At 36.2% G+C, this 17258-nt stretch overlaps 2 protein-coding genes across 2 annotated transcripts; one reads left to right on the forward strand and one right to left on the reverse strand.

The window, feature by feature from the left end:
- Positions 1-6242: 6242 nt before the first annotated feature.
- LOC147867726 (ADP-ribosylation factor 1-like) lies at positions 6243-9222 on the forward strand. The gene is made up of 6 exons (XM_087315520.1): positions 6243-6440; positions 7391-7461; positions 7670-7789; positions 7903-8021; positions 8632-8713; positions 8920-9222. Exons 1-6 carry the CDS (start codon positions 6293-6295, stop codon positions 8923-8925), a joined length of 546 nt encoding a protein of 181 aa, XP_087171646.1. The 5' UTR covers positions 6243-6292; the 3' UTR covers positions 8926-9222.
- Positions 9223-10539: 1317 nt separating this feature from the next.
- LOC147867727 (pentatricopeptide repeat-containing protein At4g13650-like) lies at positions 10540-13199 on the reverse strand. Its single transcript, XM_087315743.1, has 2 exons — positions 13085-13199; positions 10540-12815 (listed from the first exon to the last, which is right to left on the reverse strand). Exons 1-2 carry the CDS (start codon positions 13197-13199, stop codon positions 10540-10542), a joined length of 2391 nt encoding a protein of 796 aa, XP_087171869.1.
- Between the last annotated feature and the right edge of the window lie 4059 nt (positions 13200-17258).

Consider the following 17258-nt stretch of genomic DNA (forward strand, 5'->3'; position numbering starts at 1 on the left):
GTAGGATTTATAATGGGTTTATAGACTAAAACATGTTTTTATCAAAAAATGATGGTGCAAATTGATCTGGACGAAATGGTAGTGGGTTGGTTATCTAATTGTGGTGGTATTAATTGTTTACTAGGGTGTATGGTTGGTTAAAAAGATTATTTTGAACTAGACCAAAGATTATTTTGGTGCAAATTTTAAGAGGGTGCATAGATAAAATTTTGGTAAATTGGGTTCTCAATGATCTTAGTTATTTGTAATTTGTCATTGTGTTGATTAGCATTTGATCTATCAACACTACCTTTGAAGTTGAAGAAAGTGATGGTTAGATATGTGGTAGTTTTTGCATTTTTATTTTCCATGTATTTACAAAGTTTTTTGTAAGGTGACTCAAGAATGATTGTGTTTTTATTTTACTTGGATTTGACTCAAGGTAAAATTTGGCCTATTTGCTCCTCATTGATGTTGGTGATTTGAGAGTAATCTAGTATTTTTATTGATTGCACCTTAGTTGCTCTTGAAGAATCATAAACCTTCAAAATAGGATTTGTGCATGTTTAATGAGCATTAAACCAATGCGAAAGATGACATGACTAATGATGCGGGTGAACTAATGGTGGCCAACTATGGACAAGGACTATGATATTGTTATATCCATAGATAGAAAGTGCAATATCGACATGAAGTAAAAATCCCTCTCATAGATCCCTCTGTGTGGAAGTAAGGGTAAGTCCTATTTATGATGTAATGCGAAGGAAAATGTTCATGTTCTTTATTAAGAAAACTAATCATACTCTAAACCCCCAATACTAAAATCTAATTGAGCGAGAAATGACAAGCAAAAGCATACAAAACATTGCCAATTGATTAAAAGAGATGTGATGGTTTTGTCATTTTTATTTCCCATGTATTTACAAAGTTTTTGTAATGTCAAGAATGATTGTGTTTCTTATTTTACTTGGATTTGACTAAGGTAAAAGTTGGCCTATTTGCTCCTCATTGATGTTGGTGATTTGGGGGTAATCTAGTAATTTTGTTATTGATTGTACCATAGTTTTGCTTGTGTAGAATCATAAACCCTCAAAATAGGAGTTGTACATGTTTAATGAGCATTAAAAACCAATGCATACGATGACATGACTCAACCTAAAGAAAGATGATGGGGGTGAGCTAATAGTGGCCAACTATGGGCAAGGACTACGAGATTGTGATATCCATAGATAGAAAGTTCAATATCCTCATGAAGTAAAAAAATCCCTCTCATGGATCCTTCCTTGTGGAAGTAAGGATAAGCCCTATTTAGGATGTAATGTGTAGGAAAACATTCATGTTCTTTATTAATAAAATTAACCATACTCTAAACCCCCAATACTAAAATCTAATTAAGTCAGAAATGTCAAGCAAAAGCACACAAAGCATTGTCAATTGATGCAAACAACAATAAGTTGTAGATTCACATGCAAATGTTTCTTAAAATTCTTATATTTTAGCATTTTGGTGCAATGCCTTTTTACATCTTTCTAAGTGCTTGCATGGTCCATATGGCCTTTCTTGAAATCTTTATTTTTTTGAGCCAAGATTTGGGGGCTTCTGTCTATCTACTCGTCGTTGCATGAAGAACAAGATTTTATTGTTCATGAATTTCATACTGGGCTTCTCTCCTTAGCTTCATGCACATTAATAACATTTTGTTGTTTTAGATTAGTTTATACCTTCAGCTTTTTAACATGTAGACCATATATAAACCATTGGTGTGAATTTACTATTGTGTTGCTAAAACGAATTACGTTAGTCAAGCTCGGTAAATTCATACCTCAGAGTTGATGAATAAATACATAATGTGATTGTCATGATGTTAAAGCAATCTTACGACGCTATATGAGTAAACACATAATAAGGCATTAAAAACTTGAACTTGTATGTCTGCGAACTATTCCATTTTGACATTTTGTATTAAGCCGCTTATGAATATTCGTATTCATTGAGCAAGAGGATTCTTGTTTTTATTTTCCAAAAAAGAGGATTCTTGTTTTTAAATCTACATAATTCATTGATTGGGATAATATTTTCGTTTAGTACAAAATCTAGATATTACAATGTATGTTGAAAATTTTAATTTGAAACAAGGAACTCCATAACAATAAAAAGGAGAATGTATGGTGACTCACCACCATTTCTCGAACCCGTCCCCCCCTTATCGAGCTCATCTATGATCATGGCACTAATCGATGTCATTTAGTTTATCACAATAAATTAAGTAATGATGACAATATCTATTCATTATGAGATACTAGTTAATGATAATGAATATCCTATGGGTTGATGAATCTCCCAAAGAACATGTTGTCAATCTAATATTGGGTTTTACAATAACGAACACCTCAAACAAAAATATTATTTATTTTTTCAGTATACTACAGCTCCTTTAATGCATTAAAATAAAATTGGATGATAGTGATCTTTTCTATTTTTGGGTAATGTCCAATCAAATCCGAAAGAAACTAACTTTGACCTTTGATAACGTGCCCATTTAAATGTTGAGATCTTCATGTGCTCTTATCCATTATAATGCTATGGTGTGTTGGTTTTTTGTTCTTGAAGAAGTACAATGTATGAGGTAACGTAAGGTCCTAGTGCCCAACACTTGATCCATATGCAAGTAGGGGCGTATTGATGGTGTCAAAAAAGCACAATTTGGTTTGTGGCTTTTGAAGCCCAATCGGGGAGTGAAACAGAGCATGAAACTGTGAGCTCCCAAGTAGTGGGAGGAGAATCGAATCCCTGACCGCGTGCCTATTGAAGAATGAGTTGGCGACTTGTAGGCATTGGCCCGGTTAAGGGGGTACCCCGGGAGCCATAGTGAAAGCGAGTTGTATGTGTTTGCATTGTTGCTCAAGTGGCCCAAGGGTTGCATATGCTCATGAACCAAATGAAAAACTATAGACAAACATATTCCCAAGTGTCGAGAGCATCAAGATCCTTTTAAAGTATCTCTAGTGTATCAAAAAGAGCAAAACATCATCCTCATGGAGCAATATAGATATTATAATTTATTACTCCCATAAGAGTAATATATATTGAGAGCCGGTCTATGGTAAGGCCATATAGGCCTAAAAGAAGTATCCTTGCTTCACTCTAATGATGCTTGTATTCTCGTTGTAACATTCTCATATAAAACTTTTATATTGTTCATTGCATATAGGGTCATGTTAGACAAGTAACAACTAAGTGAGTTGAATAATTTCTTTTTTTGTACTTTCGTATGTAATTCTTATTTTTCACCTGCTTTGAACTAAATTTATTTATGTATATTTGGTGAACTTATTCTTCAACAAAGTTGAGGGATTGTTTACCTTTCAAAGTGCATTTTCAATAGCAAACATTTTTTGTGAATTGTTCCACGTTGTGAAGGGCTTTCATGATGGGTACAACATCGTGCTTGTTTTTAACAAGACTTAAAACCACAAGCTGAGAAATTCAAAGTACAAATTGAACCACTAAATTATCATGTTTATGTTTTGAAGCTTTCCAAGTTCAATAACTTTAGAAGTTATCATGATGTTTTTGAGATGACATAGAAGGAAGAAATACGCTTTTTGCATTGGTCTTTAGCATGCAATGTCTTGTTAAGGTTTTCCCAGGACTTGTTCAAGTGTGTTATAAAAAAATGTATATATCTTCCAATTATTAGTGCTAAAAAAATTTACATGTAGAACAAGACATCATCAAGGGCAAGAGGCATTTCCCAAAAATAATGTGAAAGCTAACCCATATATCAACCTGGAAGTTCAATTTTGGTTGAAATTATATGAAGACTTATACTATTTACATGGTTTCCACTTCAGGAACCGATGCACGTTTGTATGCCTTCTACACGTTTAGGAACCAATGGGCCATACATTACCCCATATATTTTCTCATACACATGCTCAACTGTAGGATTAGGCCTACTCCAATTGTATGGTTGTATCATATGATGTGCACGTGCAATCCAAAGGCATCTTCAAAAGCAAACAATTATCAATATGGAGATTCCATCTTGACATAACCTTACTTTGACTTTTGTTCATTTATAGGCAAGGTTAAAGTAGACACAAAACAATATATTAAAAACATGGTTGAAAGGTGAATATAAAAACAATGGGCACTCAAAGGTAAGGTGAAACTACACAATAGCTTTGATGTAGAGATATTATTTGATCCCTTGCTATCGAGACAAACACTCTTCAATGTAGGGAAGACGATGCTTCCACAATTGTGTTCAATGTAATGGGCTTTTGTAGGTAGGGTGGAGACTAATTAGACATATGACTCGAGGATGCATCAAATTTCCCTACAATATATTGGGAAGTAAGATTAAAAAACAGTGAGGTCAAAACTAGCTATACATGCTTTGCCTCAATCTGCAAAAGCTCATAATGCTAGCTTTGTCATTTAAAATGCAAGAATCCCAATGGAAATCGTTTAGGGCTTCCAACCCTCTTTCATGACCGCATGTGTTTAACATGTGGTTGGGGAGAGATCTAAAACATTAGCTCAGCCTCACCTACATAATGTCATAAAGTTAAGCCAAATAACGCAATGTACCTAATGCCCTCTATGTAAGCTCATAAAGTTAGGTTATACAATGCAATGTACCTATTGTCCTCTATGAAAGCTCATAATGATAGGTCATAAGTCATAATCTAGGGATCATAGCGATAAAATATCTAGAACCTATGGGGGATCGACGACTTCATTCCTTATGTACTCATCACGAGTGTATCGAAGTTATGGAATGTTAAAAGTAAGGTGGGAAAATTTCTAGATCTTCATGTAAATCTGAAAAGTAACCCTTGTGGCATTAGTTCAATCCTCAGCTAAACCCTCTTTAACACTATAACATGCCATCACATACTCAAATGACTACCCTCAAAGGCTATAGTTTGCCATATTCAAGCGATGGGATCAGATGATCAGGAGTTCAGGATATGAGTTCATGAATACACACAATTTTCGAGATTTCAAAGATGATTTTAGTTTTGTGAAATTCGACGGTTGAGGTCGAGTGGAATACATAAAGCATTTTTTTAAATGACTATAATTAACCGCATGCGGCATCACATAATATATAGGTATGCTATAGCGGAGAAGGGTAACCAGAGTTGGGTTTGAGGTTCATAGAACCAGGAGAGTAGGCTTAAGCTTTGCACTTAACTTACATTGAAGAACTTAGGCCCATAGTACGTAATATAGTCGAATGCATGAGCAAACATTTGTTTTTTTCATACGAATGCAAACGAATGCGTATGTTCTCAAAACATTCAAATGTTTTTTTTTATTTTACATTTTTTATCTTAACTTTCTTACCTTTAAAAAAAAAGTTACCTTATAATAAATGATTAATACAAAAGTACGGTATTTACTAGCAATGGGCGCGGTTCGGTTTCTTGGCCTTGAAACCAAACCAAACCATTTATTTATATTAAAAACCAAACCAAACTGTTTAAATTTTATGAAGCCATTGAAACCGAACCATTTAGAGCGGAACCGTTTATGAAAAATTTAGAACCAAACCAAATCAGTTTATCATAAATCAAAACCAAACCAAACCTATAAACTGATAAACCTATAAACCTTTAAACCTTCAAAACTTTTAAACCTTAAAACCAAACCACATAAGCCGAAACCGCTAAACCACTAAACCGTGAAATTCAAAACCGAACCGAACCCGATAAACCACTAAACCATGAAATTCAAAACCGAACCGAACCGAACCGGATCATAATATTTGAAACCAAACCAAATGGTTTATTTATCTTTGAACCAATAAACCGTTAAGCCATGGCTTAAAAGGTTCGGTTCGGTTCGAGCCGAAACCGTGCCAATCGCTAGTATTTACCAAGCTGCGAGGGTGTTTACCATACTCGAATGGTTGAAACAATCGCGAATGCGAAAGCACGTATGGTTCCATAGTATGCAAGTTAGGCCTAGGCCCTATACCTAATTTACATGTATGGGAGGAGGGGTAGGCGATGCAATTTATGAAAACGACACAAACCACTCACCTATTTATATCCCTGCCCCCCACGCAGTGTCTGCGTCTCTCTCTCTCTGTGTGTATGTGTCTGTCTCTCTGAGAAACAAAACAAAGGCACGGACACAGACAGACAGTCGAGACTCTCGAGCAGGAGACATAGCCACGAACTAGCAAGGTCACTCAGACACAGAAACAGAAACAGACACAGACACAGACACAGACACAGACCCCCTCTCCCTGTGCTTCTCGCAGCAGAAAGGGGAAGACCCCAGGAGATCTCCGAGAATGGGCCTCACCTTCACCAAGCTCTTCGAGCGCCTGTTTGCCAAGCGGGAGATGCGCATCCTCATGGTCGGCCTCGATGCTGCAGGGAAAACAACCATCCTCTACAAGCTGAAGCTTGGTGAGATCGTCACTACCATTCCTACCATCGGTAAGATCCTCTCTTTCATCCTCCCCTTCCATTCATTTCCTTCCTTCCTTCCTTCCTTTCTTTTTGTTCTTGGTTGTCGATCCTTCCACATAGCTCTTTTTATCTGATTTATTTAGATCTTATCTTCAATCTTTGCTCCTCTTTTTTTCATTTCTTGCGTTTCTCTTTTATTGGTCCTTTTGCATTCTCCCCGAAATTATTTTGGATCTTTTGTTTTGCTTTCGTTGACAGCTTCATATTTTCGACCTTTAATGTGTTTATACTCCCAAGAAAATCTCTCCTGTTCTTTTTCTTTGATTTTCCTGCATCTTAATGCCCCTCTCCTACCCGCGTATTGCCTCGCAAATCAGAACTACCTTTTTCCCCCGGTCATTGATATTTGTTTTCGTTTTGAAAGCTTAGATCTGTGCAAGATATGTCGATCTACGTATACATTTCGAAATGTTACTTAAATTCTGAATGTTCTTTTTCGGTCTTGTAATCTGTGAGTAGTTGAAGATCTGTGTCTTGTTCATTCTCCGAATGCATTCACAAATCTTTCCCCATCACATAACCCTCGAACAACTTTAAGATCTGTCGTATGATCATGCTTTTGAATATATTTTCTGAGTGCTCTCTCAGTTCGGTAGTCCATGTCCTTTATTGAATGCTTTCATTCTCAATCTCTCTCCTTAATTACTTGGTAAGCAGTTTGCAAAGTAAAAATCCTTGTTTTTATTGTGCTATTGTGAAGATGTGATACATCATCTCTTTTGTTATTGACAAAATCGCTGTCTAAAACGGCAAATATTTTTAATCAAGCTCTGCTTGCTGGCGAGTAACTTGTTAAATCAATATCTTCTATTTTCACAGAATCTTTGAAGTTTTTTTAATGTCACGAATTCTTTCACCAAAATAATTCTTGGTTCCATTAAATCATTAATTTGTACACGATTCCTTCATTTGTTCAGGTTTCAATGTGGAAACTGTGGAGTACAAAAACATCAGCTTCACTGTCTGGGATGTCGGAGGTCAAGACAAGGTTGGAATGAAATATTTTTCGTTTGTGTATAGCTTCATATGATATGTTCAATAACCATTTCCTCGCAAATTCATCCTCTTACCGCTACTGCTGATCTTCTTCATATGCTTGATTTGATGTTGAATGTTGTACAAAACCGTTGTATGTATGTTGTGGTATGTTTATAATATTGTCTTTTTTATGCTGGCTTTATCTTGTTTTTGTGCAGATTCGGCCTCTCTGGAGGCATTACTTCCAGAATACACAAGGTCTCATATTTGTGGTGGACAGTAATGATAGAGATCGTGTGGTTGAAGCCCGAGATGAGCTCCATAGAATGCTGAACGAGGTTCGTTTTGATGTTGTATTCCAAACATGCAATGTTTCAAGTTGAATTTCATTGTTACCGTTAAACACGATCATTCATCTCACTGTTGGAATTTAACATTATAATCACTTCAGGATGAGCTGAGGGATGCTGTGTTGCTTGTGTTTGCAAACAAACAAGATCTTCCTAATGCTATGAATGCTGCTGAAATCACTGATAAGCTGGGTCTACATTCTCTTCGCCAGCGCCATTGGTATGTTTGTTTATACGCTGTTAAATGGGAAGTTGCAATATGCATCAACAGTGTAGATATTATCTGATTCATATGATTCATATGCTAATAAATATGGAAGAGTGAACATCTGCGCTTGAAGTATACATCTTTAATTTAAGACACTGTGTGCCTAAAATGTGAAGACCTTGCTTGGAGTATATGCCTAGAATGTAAGACTCTCTTTGCCAGTGCCATTGGTGTGTTTCTATTTACACTGTTAAATGGAAGGTGGCAATATACATCAACAACGTAACTTTTATCTTATTCATGTGATTTATACACTAATTAATATGGAAAAGTATGTGAATTGGAGTCTTATGGCTTGAAATCCATGCTTGAAGTATATACCTTCATCATGTAAGATACCATGTCTGGATTGTGGACCTAAAATGTGAAGATCTTGCTTGGAGTATATGCCTAGAACATGAACACACGATGCTTTAAATGTATACTTGTAATGTGAAGAGCTTCTTGAAGTATATGAAGACGTGATCTTTAAGTATATACCTATTCTATGAAGACCTTTGCTTGAAGTATATATTGCCATAATCTATGTTTCTTACTTGTAGCTTTTTGTATTTATATTCAGGTACATTCAGAGTACATGCGCTACTTCTGGAGAAGGGCTATATGAAGGCCTTGATTGGCTTTCAAGCAATATTTCAAGCAAGGTATATTATTTTAGAAGAACACCAAATTATCCATATGTTTTAAAACTACCAGAAAGCCCACGTGTAGTAGTAAATCTTTTACCACAGAGGGCTGTTTGGTAAAGTTTGGAAATGTACGGGATATTCTGGTGAATGCCATGTCCTTGTTTGGTTTTAAGGTACTTTACGTTAAGAGCTAATATTGCATTGTTTTTTTATATGTGCAGTCCTGAATATTTGAAGGGGTTTTTCCTGGTTATTCATCAAGTGTTGAGGTAACTTGATGGGAGTATGTGGTTTGAAGAAGTATATTTGTTAACTGGACACTTATCATCATTGCGTAGGTTCATAGGGATATGCAATAACTGCCCGTGTATCTTATTTTACCAAGTTTTTATTTTTATGTTCACATCCTCAATTTGAATTTCTTGTGCGAGTTCATGCAATGTTAATGATCACAATGCTGACGCTACCAATTGTATGGTCATATGATTGTCAGTGGAATGCAAAGGCAAGGGTGACATCGTTGACGTCCTGTGTTGAGTTTCCCTTAATCGTTTTTGTTTTTTTTGTTGATTTTTATTTGTTCTCTATCAGATAACTTGTGTGTTATGTGAATGCATTTCTTATAATTGCAGTTAGATGCTTCTTAGGAGGCTTTCTTGAGGTTATTTATTAGAGCCTAGGACATGTTGCGAAATCCTTGTATATTTTTGTTTCAATGATTAATATATGTAAATGTTATCATGATGGTAGTGAAGGTAGAGAAGTGTTGCTATGTCATTTTAGGCACGTGTTGCAAATCGATAATGTTCTTGTATGATTTAGCGACAATGAATGTTACATATATTACTTATTGATGGGAATGAAGAGATTGTAATTACGTTGCATGTGACTGAATTAAAAATTGTTGATTTTTTGTGTGTGTTAGTTTTCCTCAATAATATGATTTGGTGATCTTATATGTTGGAAGTCTTCTTGTATGTTTTCGTTTCAATGAATGGAGTATTACTTATGATAGAATGAAGGGCTTGCAATGACGTTGCATGTGACTGAGTTGAAAATTAATAATTTTGTTGGATTAATTTTCTGAAGTAATGTAATTTTACAATCTTGTATGTTGTATTTAATTGATAGGAATGAAGAGCTTGCAATTATTTTGCACGTGACAGTTGAAAATTGATAATTTTGTAGTATATTAATCTTCCCAAATAATGTTGAAGTGTTCTTTCACCCTCTCCTAAACGTTGTATTATTATTGATGGGAATGAAGAGCTTATATATTAGTTTTGTTTTTTCAAATAATATAATCCAACGTTTCCATTTTAGTGAAGGGTAACAATGCTATTGCACATTATCACATATTCTTAGCCATCTCATGATTCACAGGTTGCCCTTTGGGTTTTATGAGTATTCAAGTGATGGGACATGCTTTAAGTTGCATTACAGGCTATTCAAATCCTAGACTGATCTTACTTGAGGGGCTTTATATGAGAAAGGAAAACACAACATAAATGTTATGGAATAATGATTACCTCGAGTCGTGATTGTGAAGGGATAAACAGGGAATGTCTATCTTGTGTAGGCTAATGAAAAATTGACACGGGTTGAACTAACTCAATATAGTTTTGATGTGGTCCTTAAGAGGATGGGAGCATTTAATGGATTATATTGTTGGATTATATTGTTTTAATTCATGTGGATTATATTGTTTTAATTCATTAGCATGCTGTTGAAGGAAAGCTTAACAAGATATTAATGTAAGATTCATATCAACATTTCATGTTCTTGGTTTTACCCATCTTGGCTTAGTTCATTAGGGTCGAAATTATTCAATCACTAATACATTAAAAACTTGCCATTACTATTTGTTCATGACTGACATCAACAATGATGTTGGAGATACACACATATGCAGCAGTTCCTGTTTCATCCAATCTCACCACTTGTTCAAATGCAAGCTTTCCAACCTGAATATTCCTCCACTTTCTGCAAGCTCCTAATATCTTTTGCCATACAATTACGTCAGGATGCAATGGCATGTTCATAATCATTGCTACTGCATTGTCAATTTGGCCAGCTCGGCCGAAAAGATCAATGATGCAAGTATAATGATCCATAATTGGTTGCAATCCAAAACCATGAACAAAGGCCTGCAAATATATTTGGCCTTCGCTTAGTAGACCTTCATGACTACAAGCATTAAGAATACTAACCAAAGTGACTGTATTTGGCTCAATGCCAACTTCTATCATCCTATCAACAAGCTCGAAAACAATCCTGCTCTCACCAAGTTGGGCATATCCAGTGATTAGGGTTGTCCATGAGACAACATCGGCACATGGTAGTCTATCGAAAATCACTTTGGCTTCCACAAGCATACCACATTTGGCATATGTATCGATCAGAGTGTTGCTAATTAAGCCCTCTGATTCAAGACCTTTCGTCGAAACCTCAATGTAAATCTGTCTCGCCTTTATTGTAGCTCCTATGCTCCCACTTGCTTTCAATGCACAAACAAACGTGATGATGTTTGGAGAGAGTCCTTCAAGTTGTAGCCTATCGTAGCAACCAAGTGCTTTCTCCCCATGTCCATGTTCACACCAACCAGATATTAATACATTCCATGTGAGTAAATTTTGGACTGGAAGCTTGGAAAATATGTCCTCAGCTTCTCCAACTAAGCCACATTTGGCATACATATAAACCAAACTACCGCCCAGTAGCACCTCTTTTTCCAGGCCCTTTTTTGCAATATCAGCATGTATGGTTATACCTTTGTCTACATACCCTACATTTCCACAAATTTTCAAGATACACACATAAGATATTGCATTCAAAGAAATTCCCTCTTGCTCCATTTCTTTGCAACACTTGAAAACCTTCTCATTGTTTCCTAGTTCTGTGTATCCAGCCATAAGTGCCGTCCACGTAACAACATCTCGATCCAGAAGTTTATCAAATACTAGCTGTGCTTCCCTGAGAGAGCCACATTTTGCATACATATCGATCAAGGCACTACTGAGGAGCAACTCTTTTTCTAACCCTGCTCTAGTGATTTCAGAATGTATTTCCCGACCTTTGACCACCATCAGCATTCCGATATTACCACAAGCTTTTAAGCTGAAAACGTATGTTATAATGCTCTTGGCCATTTTGTAATGCTTCATCTCTTCGAAACAACTGAGTGCTGCCATATCATGACCATGTTCAACATATCCAGACATAAGTGCATTCAACAAGATGGCATTTCGATCTGGAAGATTTTCAAACACTTTTCGGGCTTCTATAAGCAAACCACATTTCGAATACATATTCACCAGAGTACCACCAATGAGAAGCTCGGATTCAAACCCTTGTCTTGAAATGTTGGCATGTATTTCTTGTCCTTTCAGAGTATTCCTTCTGGCTCCACATGCTTTCAAGGCCGACATATATGTAATGGAATCTGGAGAAACACCTTCCTTACACATTTGCTGGAAATAGTGAAGTGCTTCCTCTTCAAAGCCATTTTCCACAAATCCTATAATAAGTGCATTCCAAGATATCACATCTTGCAATTGAAGCTTTTCAAATACTGCAAGTGCAGTTTCGAGCAGACCACATTTGGCATACATATCAACCAAGCTATTCCCAACGAGTAGCTCTGTTTCCAACCCTTTCTGGGCCACATTTGCATGTATTTCTTTGCCTTTATGAACGAGCTTTACACTCCCACAAGCTTTTAAACAACAAACTAGAGTGGGTGAATCGGCTGATAGGCCAACAAGCAACATTTGTTTGAAATAATAAAGTGCTTTTGCACCAAATCCTTGTTCAGCATATCCAGATATTAACACTGTCCATGAGACTATATCTCGATGTGGAAGCCCATCAAAAGTTTCTTGAGCCTTCTCAATTGAACCACATTTAGCATACATATCAACTAAAGAACTACCCACAAATGCATCTCTTTCCAACAACCGAGTCGATGAGATATCTGCATGCAGTTTTTTACCACTTTCAATGTCATTAAGAGCAATGCAAGCCTTCAACAAGGCTATATAAGCATAGCCACTAGGATAGAATGTAGAAGAAATCAGACCCATTTTCTTATATACTTGTAGGGCATGACGAGATTGCCCTGTTTTAACATAGTTTGTGATAAGAGTATTACAGGAGAATTGATCAGGAAATAAAAGCAAGTCAAAAACATGTTGGGCATGGTTAATGCTCCCAAGCTCAACCAATACTGAAACAAGATGGTTTCCTAATTCCTCTGGGAGGTCTTTTTGTGATGTGAAAACATCATATAGATGATGGGCATGAACCACATTCCTCTCTACTCTGCATCTATGGAGTAAACTCAAGAATTCTACAAAAGAGAGAGGATGGTTTACTAACATCCTTTACCTTGTTTCATTTTAAGGATATTATTATCTCTTTCCCAAGTCAATCTTCCTCTTCCTGTCTTTCTTTTTCCTTCCTGTTTGTGGGCCTTCTCTTCTTCTTCTTCTTCTTCCACCATATTGGCAATGAATCCAATGTGGGCCTTCTTTTGCAAAGGCTAATTTTCTCTGTATCATCATGACAACTCAAGGGAAGCAAAGAAATGGAAATGGCTTGACAAGGCTGCTTCTTTGTTCCTGGAGAGCTAGAATGTATGCAAAATGAAGAGCGAAATGATGGTGGCTAAACAATCTCAATCTGGATGATGGGTGAACCAACAACGTTGGAACAAACATAGGAACTTAGTTCTACACCTCTATATTGGAATGGATGAGAAACTCGTGCAGGTAATTCCATGACATTTCTGAATCTCCAACCTTAAGTCCATGTAGAGCTTATCTTGAGGTGTTAAGTTAGGATGTGATCAAACGATATTGGGCATCTTCCCCTGAGTTTTTGAAATGCAATAGTACAATACAATCTTGGTCCTAAATTCTTTCTAATCACATACACATTTGGTCCTAAATTGTGGAAAAACTTCAACTATGTAGTTACACACTTGTGCCACCATAAGAAGCATCAAATAGACTTTTCGGTTGACAATCAAAGGGAGCTACATAAATTGTCTTGGTAGCTCCATGATTCTTCGCTCATTATACCTACAAATGGCTTCTTCCAACACCTTGGGTACACTACGCCCTCATGGAAATTCTTTATGCCAAATCATCAAACCCAAGGGCATAGTGGACGAAAAGTCTAACTAAGCCTTACAAAGGGTGCACTTTAGGAGATGCTTATGTGTATACTTTGAATTAGGTTCTCACCTTGGGAAAAGGAGAACACTTCATTCTCTTTTGGGTGAGGTATTTATTGCAAAGGATTGGAAACGATGATTCACTTGTCATGACATCTCCATCAATATCAAATTTTATCCATCAACTCAAGGTCAATCTTGGACATAAGTTTCCAAACATGCAACTTGGATAATCCTTCAAGTGCATGTTTAGTCCGTTTCCTATTAATTTATGAAGATGAAACTATCTTTTTTCCATAGGATCAGATCTTGGGCACTTTGGACCATTTGGATAACATGAAATCGTGTCACATTTGGTGAACCGCCTCAAGACAATTTCTATATGATTGCCTACCTATAGTAGGCAAAAATCTCTCTACAAACATGTCAATTTTATTTTCAATGCTTGAGTGTCAATATTTTGTATTTTTTTTATTGGTGATTTATTATTATTATATGGTTGTTTAATACTTTGGGAAGTTTAAAGTTTACATTGAGTAAAGATAAAGGTAAAAATCCTCGTAAAATACAACCAAGCCATAGATAACGATAAAAATCCTCGTAAAATATTGGACTAGTAAAGAAGTGGTATCTAGCAAGAACAATGGAGGCCATAACCTTGCTAGATATCACTTCTTACTTGGGTTTGGAGCGAACCACCCCAAGGTTACCATCTACATTTTCATCAGCAAGACAATTGAGAGTGGGTGCCAACCCCTTCCAAGCTACTAATTTATATGATAAATAATCAAACGAACTTTGATCCCTACCTATGACCTAATCACTTCACATCATTAATGATAAAACCAAATCCAATAGAAACTTCGCCATATTTGAAGACACAGTAAATCACCAATACCATTAACATTCATTGTTCCACCTAAATAATATTAAAATACAAAGATTAGGCTTTAAGGGTTGAGATTGGAAAAGTGATGAGAGAGAGAGAGAGAGAGAGAGAGAGAGAGAGAGAGAGCTTAAGCTTCATATCTAGGGATTAGAGCGAGGAAGAACCCTACAAAAAGTTTATAGTTTCACTTTTATAGTTGGTCTTTATTTAACATTATTACAATTATGTCTCTTTCAAACTTTATACCGATTAAAGTTATATATATATATATATATATATATATGTATATGTATATTAGTTATATATATTATCGTTTTCTCTATTGACGTATATTAGTAAAGTGTCTTTGTTGTATTCATGGATTGTAGCACAACGTCGAAGTTGGGGTTTCTAGCAAATACTAAACTTCCCCCTTCACCATCTTTTACTATTATTATGTAAAGTGGGAGTTGTAGCATCTTTCAATATCCTTCTTGAATGTTTGGTTTTTACTCAGACATTGTTCTTGCAAGGTCCGTGCTCAAGGACATCATTGGTTGTGTTAAGCACCCACCGAACATAGCATACCCAACGAAGATATTGGTATCTCATTCTCTATATTGTTCAACATTCCTGAGGAGCCTCTAGTATATCCATGAACTATAGTGTAGGACGTGAGATATTTGAAGAATCTTTACATACTCTTACCATATCCCATCCTAATACATTCTCTCTCTTACCATCACTTCTCATTATTCTCTTCGTGTCCCTTTTTGTCTCGCTTACTTCTAGTTGTCGAGCTCTCTTGAAGGATGCTTCCCTCACATAATATGACGCTCTTTCATTGACTCAATAGATATAGAATAAGACATGTAACCACATATTGATTATACACATGGTTACACTTCTTTTAACCTAAGGTTCACGCCTCTTACATTTCAACCATTCTTTAACTACATTGGATCATGCTACATCCCCAAGTTCTTTCACCTTCATCTCTCTTTTAATACATGCCTTGGCTCTGGTTTTATACATTTGTTAAGCTAGGTCCTCCATGACGATGTAATGATGAGGAGACCCTTGGCAATTTGTCAAATTGCATGCCTTCTCTTGAATGTTAGAACTCTTGATTGACATGTAAGTAGTGCTCGATTCACTCCCTTGGTTTTATGCACGACAACTAACTTCGTGAATGTTACATCCACTATTGATATAAGTTGGCGTGTAAATGGTTGTATCTTAAAGATACGATTTAACACACATAATAAATAGTAAGGTATTAAAGCAAACAACCACAACCTTACTGCAAGGCAATAATACTTTGTGTGTATCATAAGCATGCTTCCCCAAGTTTTGAGCCACCAATTATGGATTCAATCCTTTATAATCTCAACTTTAAATTTAAATCTCAATTCTAAGAGAAAGTCAAATACATGGCGGTTGATGCTTCCACATACTCTAAGAGGTCAATATGAGGCAATAACTGGTGAGCCTGATGATGTGTTTCGTAATCAACAAACATTTTAGAGAAATGTAGACAAAAGCAGAAGGTCTTCACCTCTTTTGGGGAGAGCATAAAGTGGAGATATGCTCCATCGAGGTGCTTTTTAATACCCCCATTATGGAAGGATCCCAATAATAGATGTGTAAATGTAGTTGTGTGAGGGCTTTTGCTATTCGACATGTTGGTTGATGTGGGTATGGTGGTTGTGTTTTCATGTATAAGTTCTTGGAGCCTTTAGGCATCTTTCCATTAATATCAAGGTGAATCTTCAAAATAAAAATCTTGATTCTCAGGTCAACTTGATCATGCAAAATCAAATCATCTACCTTAATAATTAGAGATACATGTTACATAATAGTTTGAAATGAGCATGGAAGTTGAGGTGTCACCCCACATATGTGGTTGTGTTGATGCTACTAACGTTGGGTTGACAAGCAGTCACATGACACATTGTGATAAAGAGGTGGGAAATCCAATTATACGTTATAAAAGTGACCCCCCAACTTCAATGTCCGAGAGGAAAGCAATTTATTGGACTATTTGTAGATGGACATGCATTTAAAAGATGCCAATTAGGATCCAACTCATGCCAACAAGTATCTGACTATGCCTTTTCATGTCAATGCATTGACTTTCAAATAATAGATCCATAATATGTGGATATCCAACGAATGTGAACTAACAAGCCACTCACAAGAAGTGGAATGACCTATCAAAACAATGAAGTCAATGCAAAAAGAAAAATTTCTGACATGCACCAAATTTTTTGGGGCTACAACACTAACTTGGAATAAATGCACACAAACAAATCATCAATCATGATTCATACTCGAGGCAACAAGGTTTTCCTAATTAGTCGCGTGACCAATTGAGTCTTACGAACCGCATTCTGGGACCACGATTTTTGTAATAACTTAGTTGCCTCAATGAGTTTATTCTAAAATCAATGAAAATTGGTTTTCCATGCAAATCAGGTATTGCCAACGGTTATGTACTTTTGTGGTGAAATAGA

This window comes from Azolla caroliniana, unplaced genomic scaffold (assembly GCF_043228905.1).
Source record: "Azolla caroliniana isolate FFs.n. ecotype wild unplaced genomic scaffold, voAzoCaro1.0.p SCAF_2, whole genome shotgun sequence".
NCBI lineage: Eukaryota > Viridiplantae > Streptophyta > Polypodiopsida > Salviniales > Salviniaceae > Azolla > Azolla caroliniana.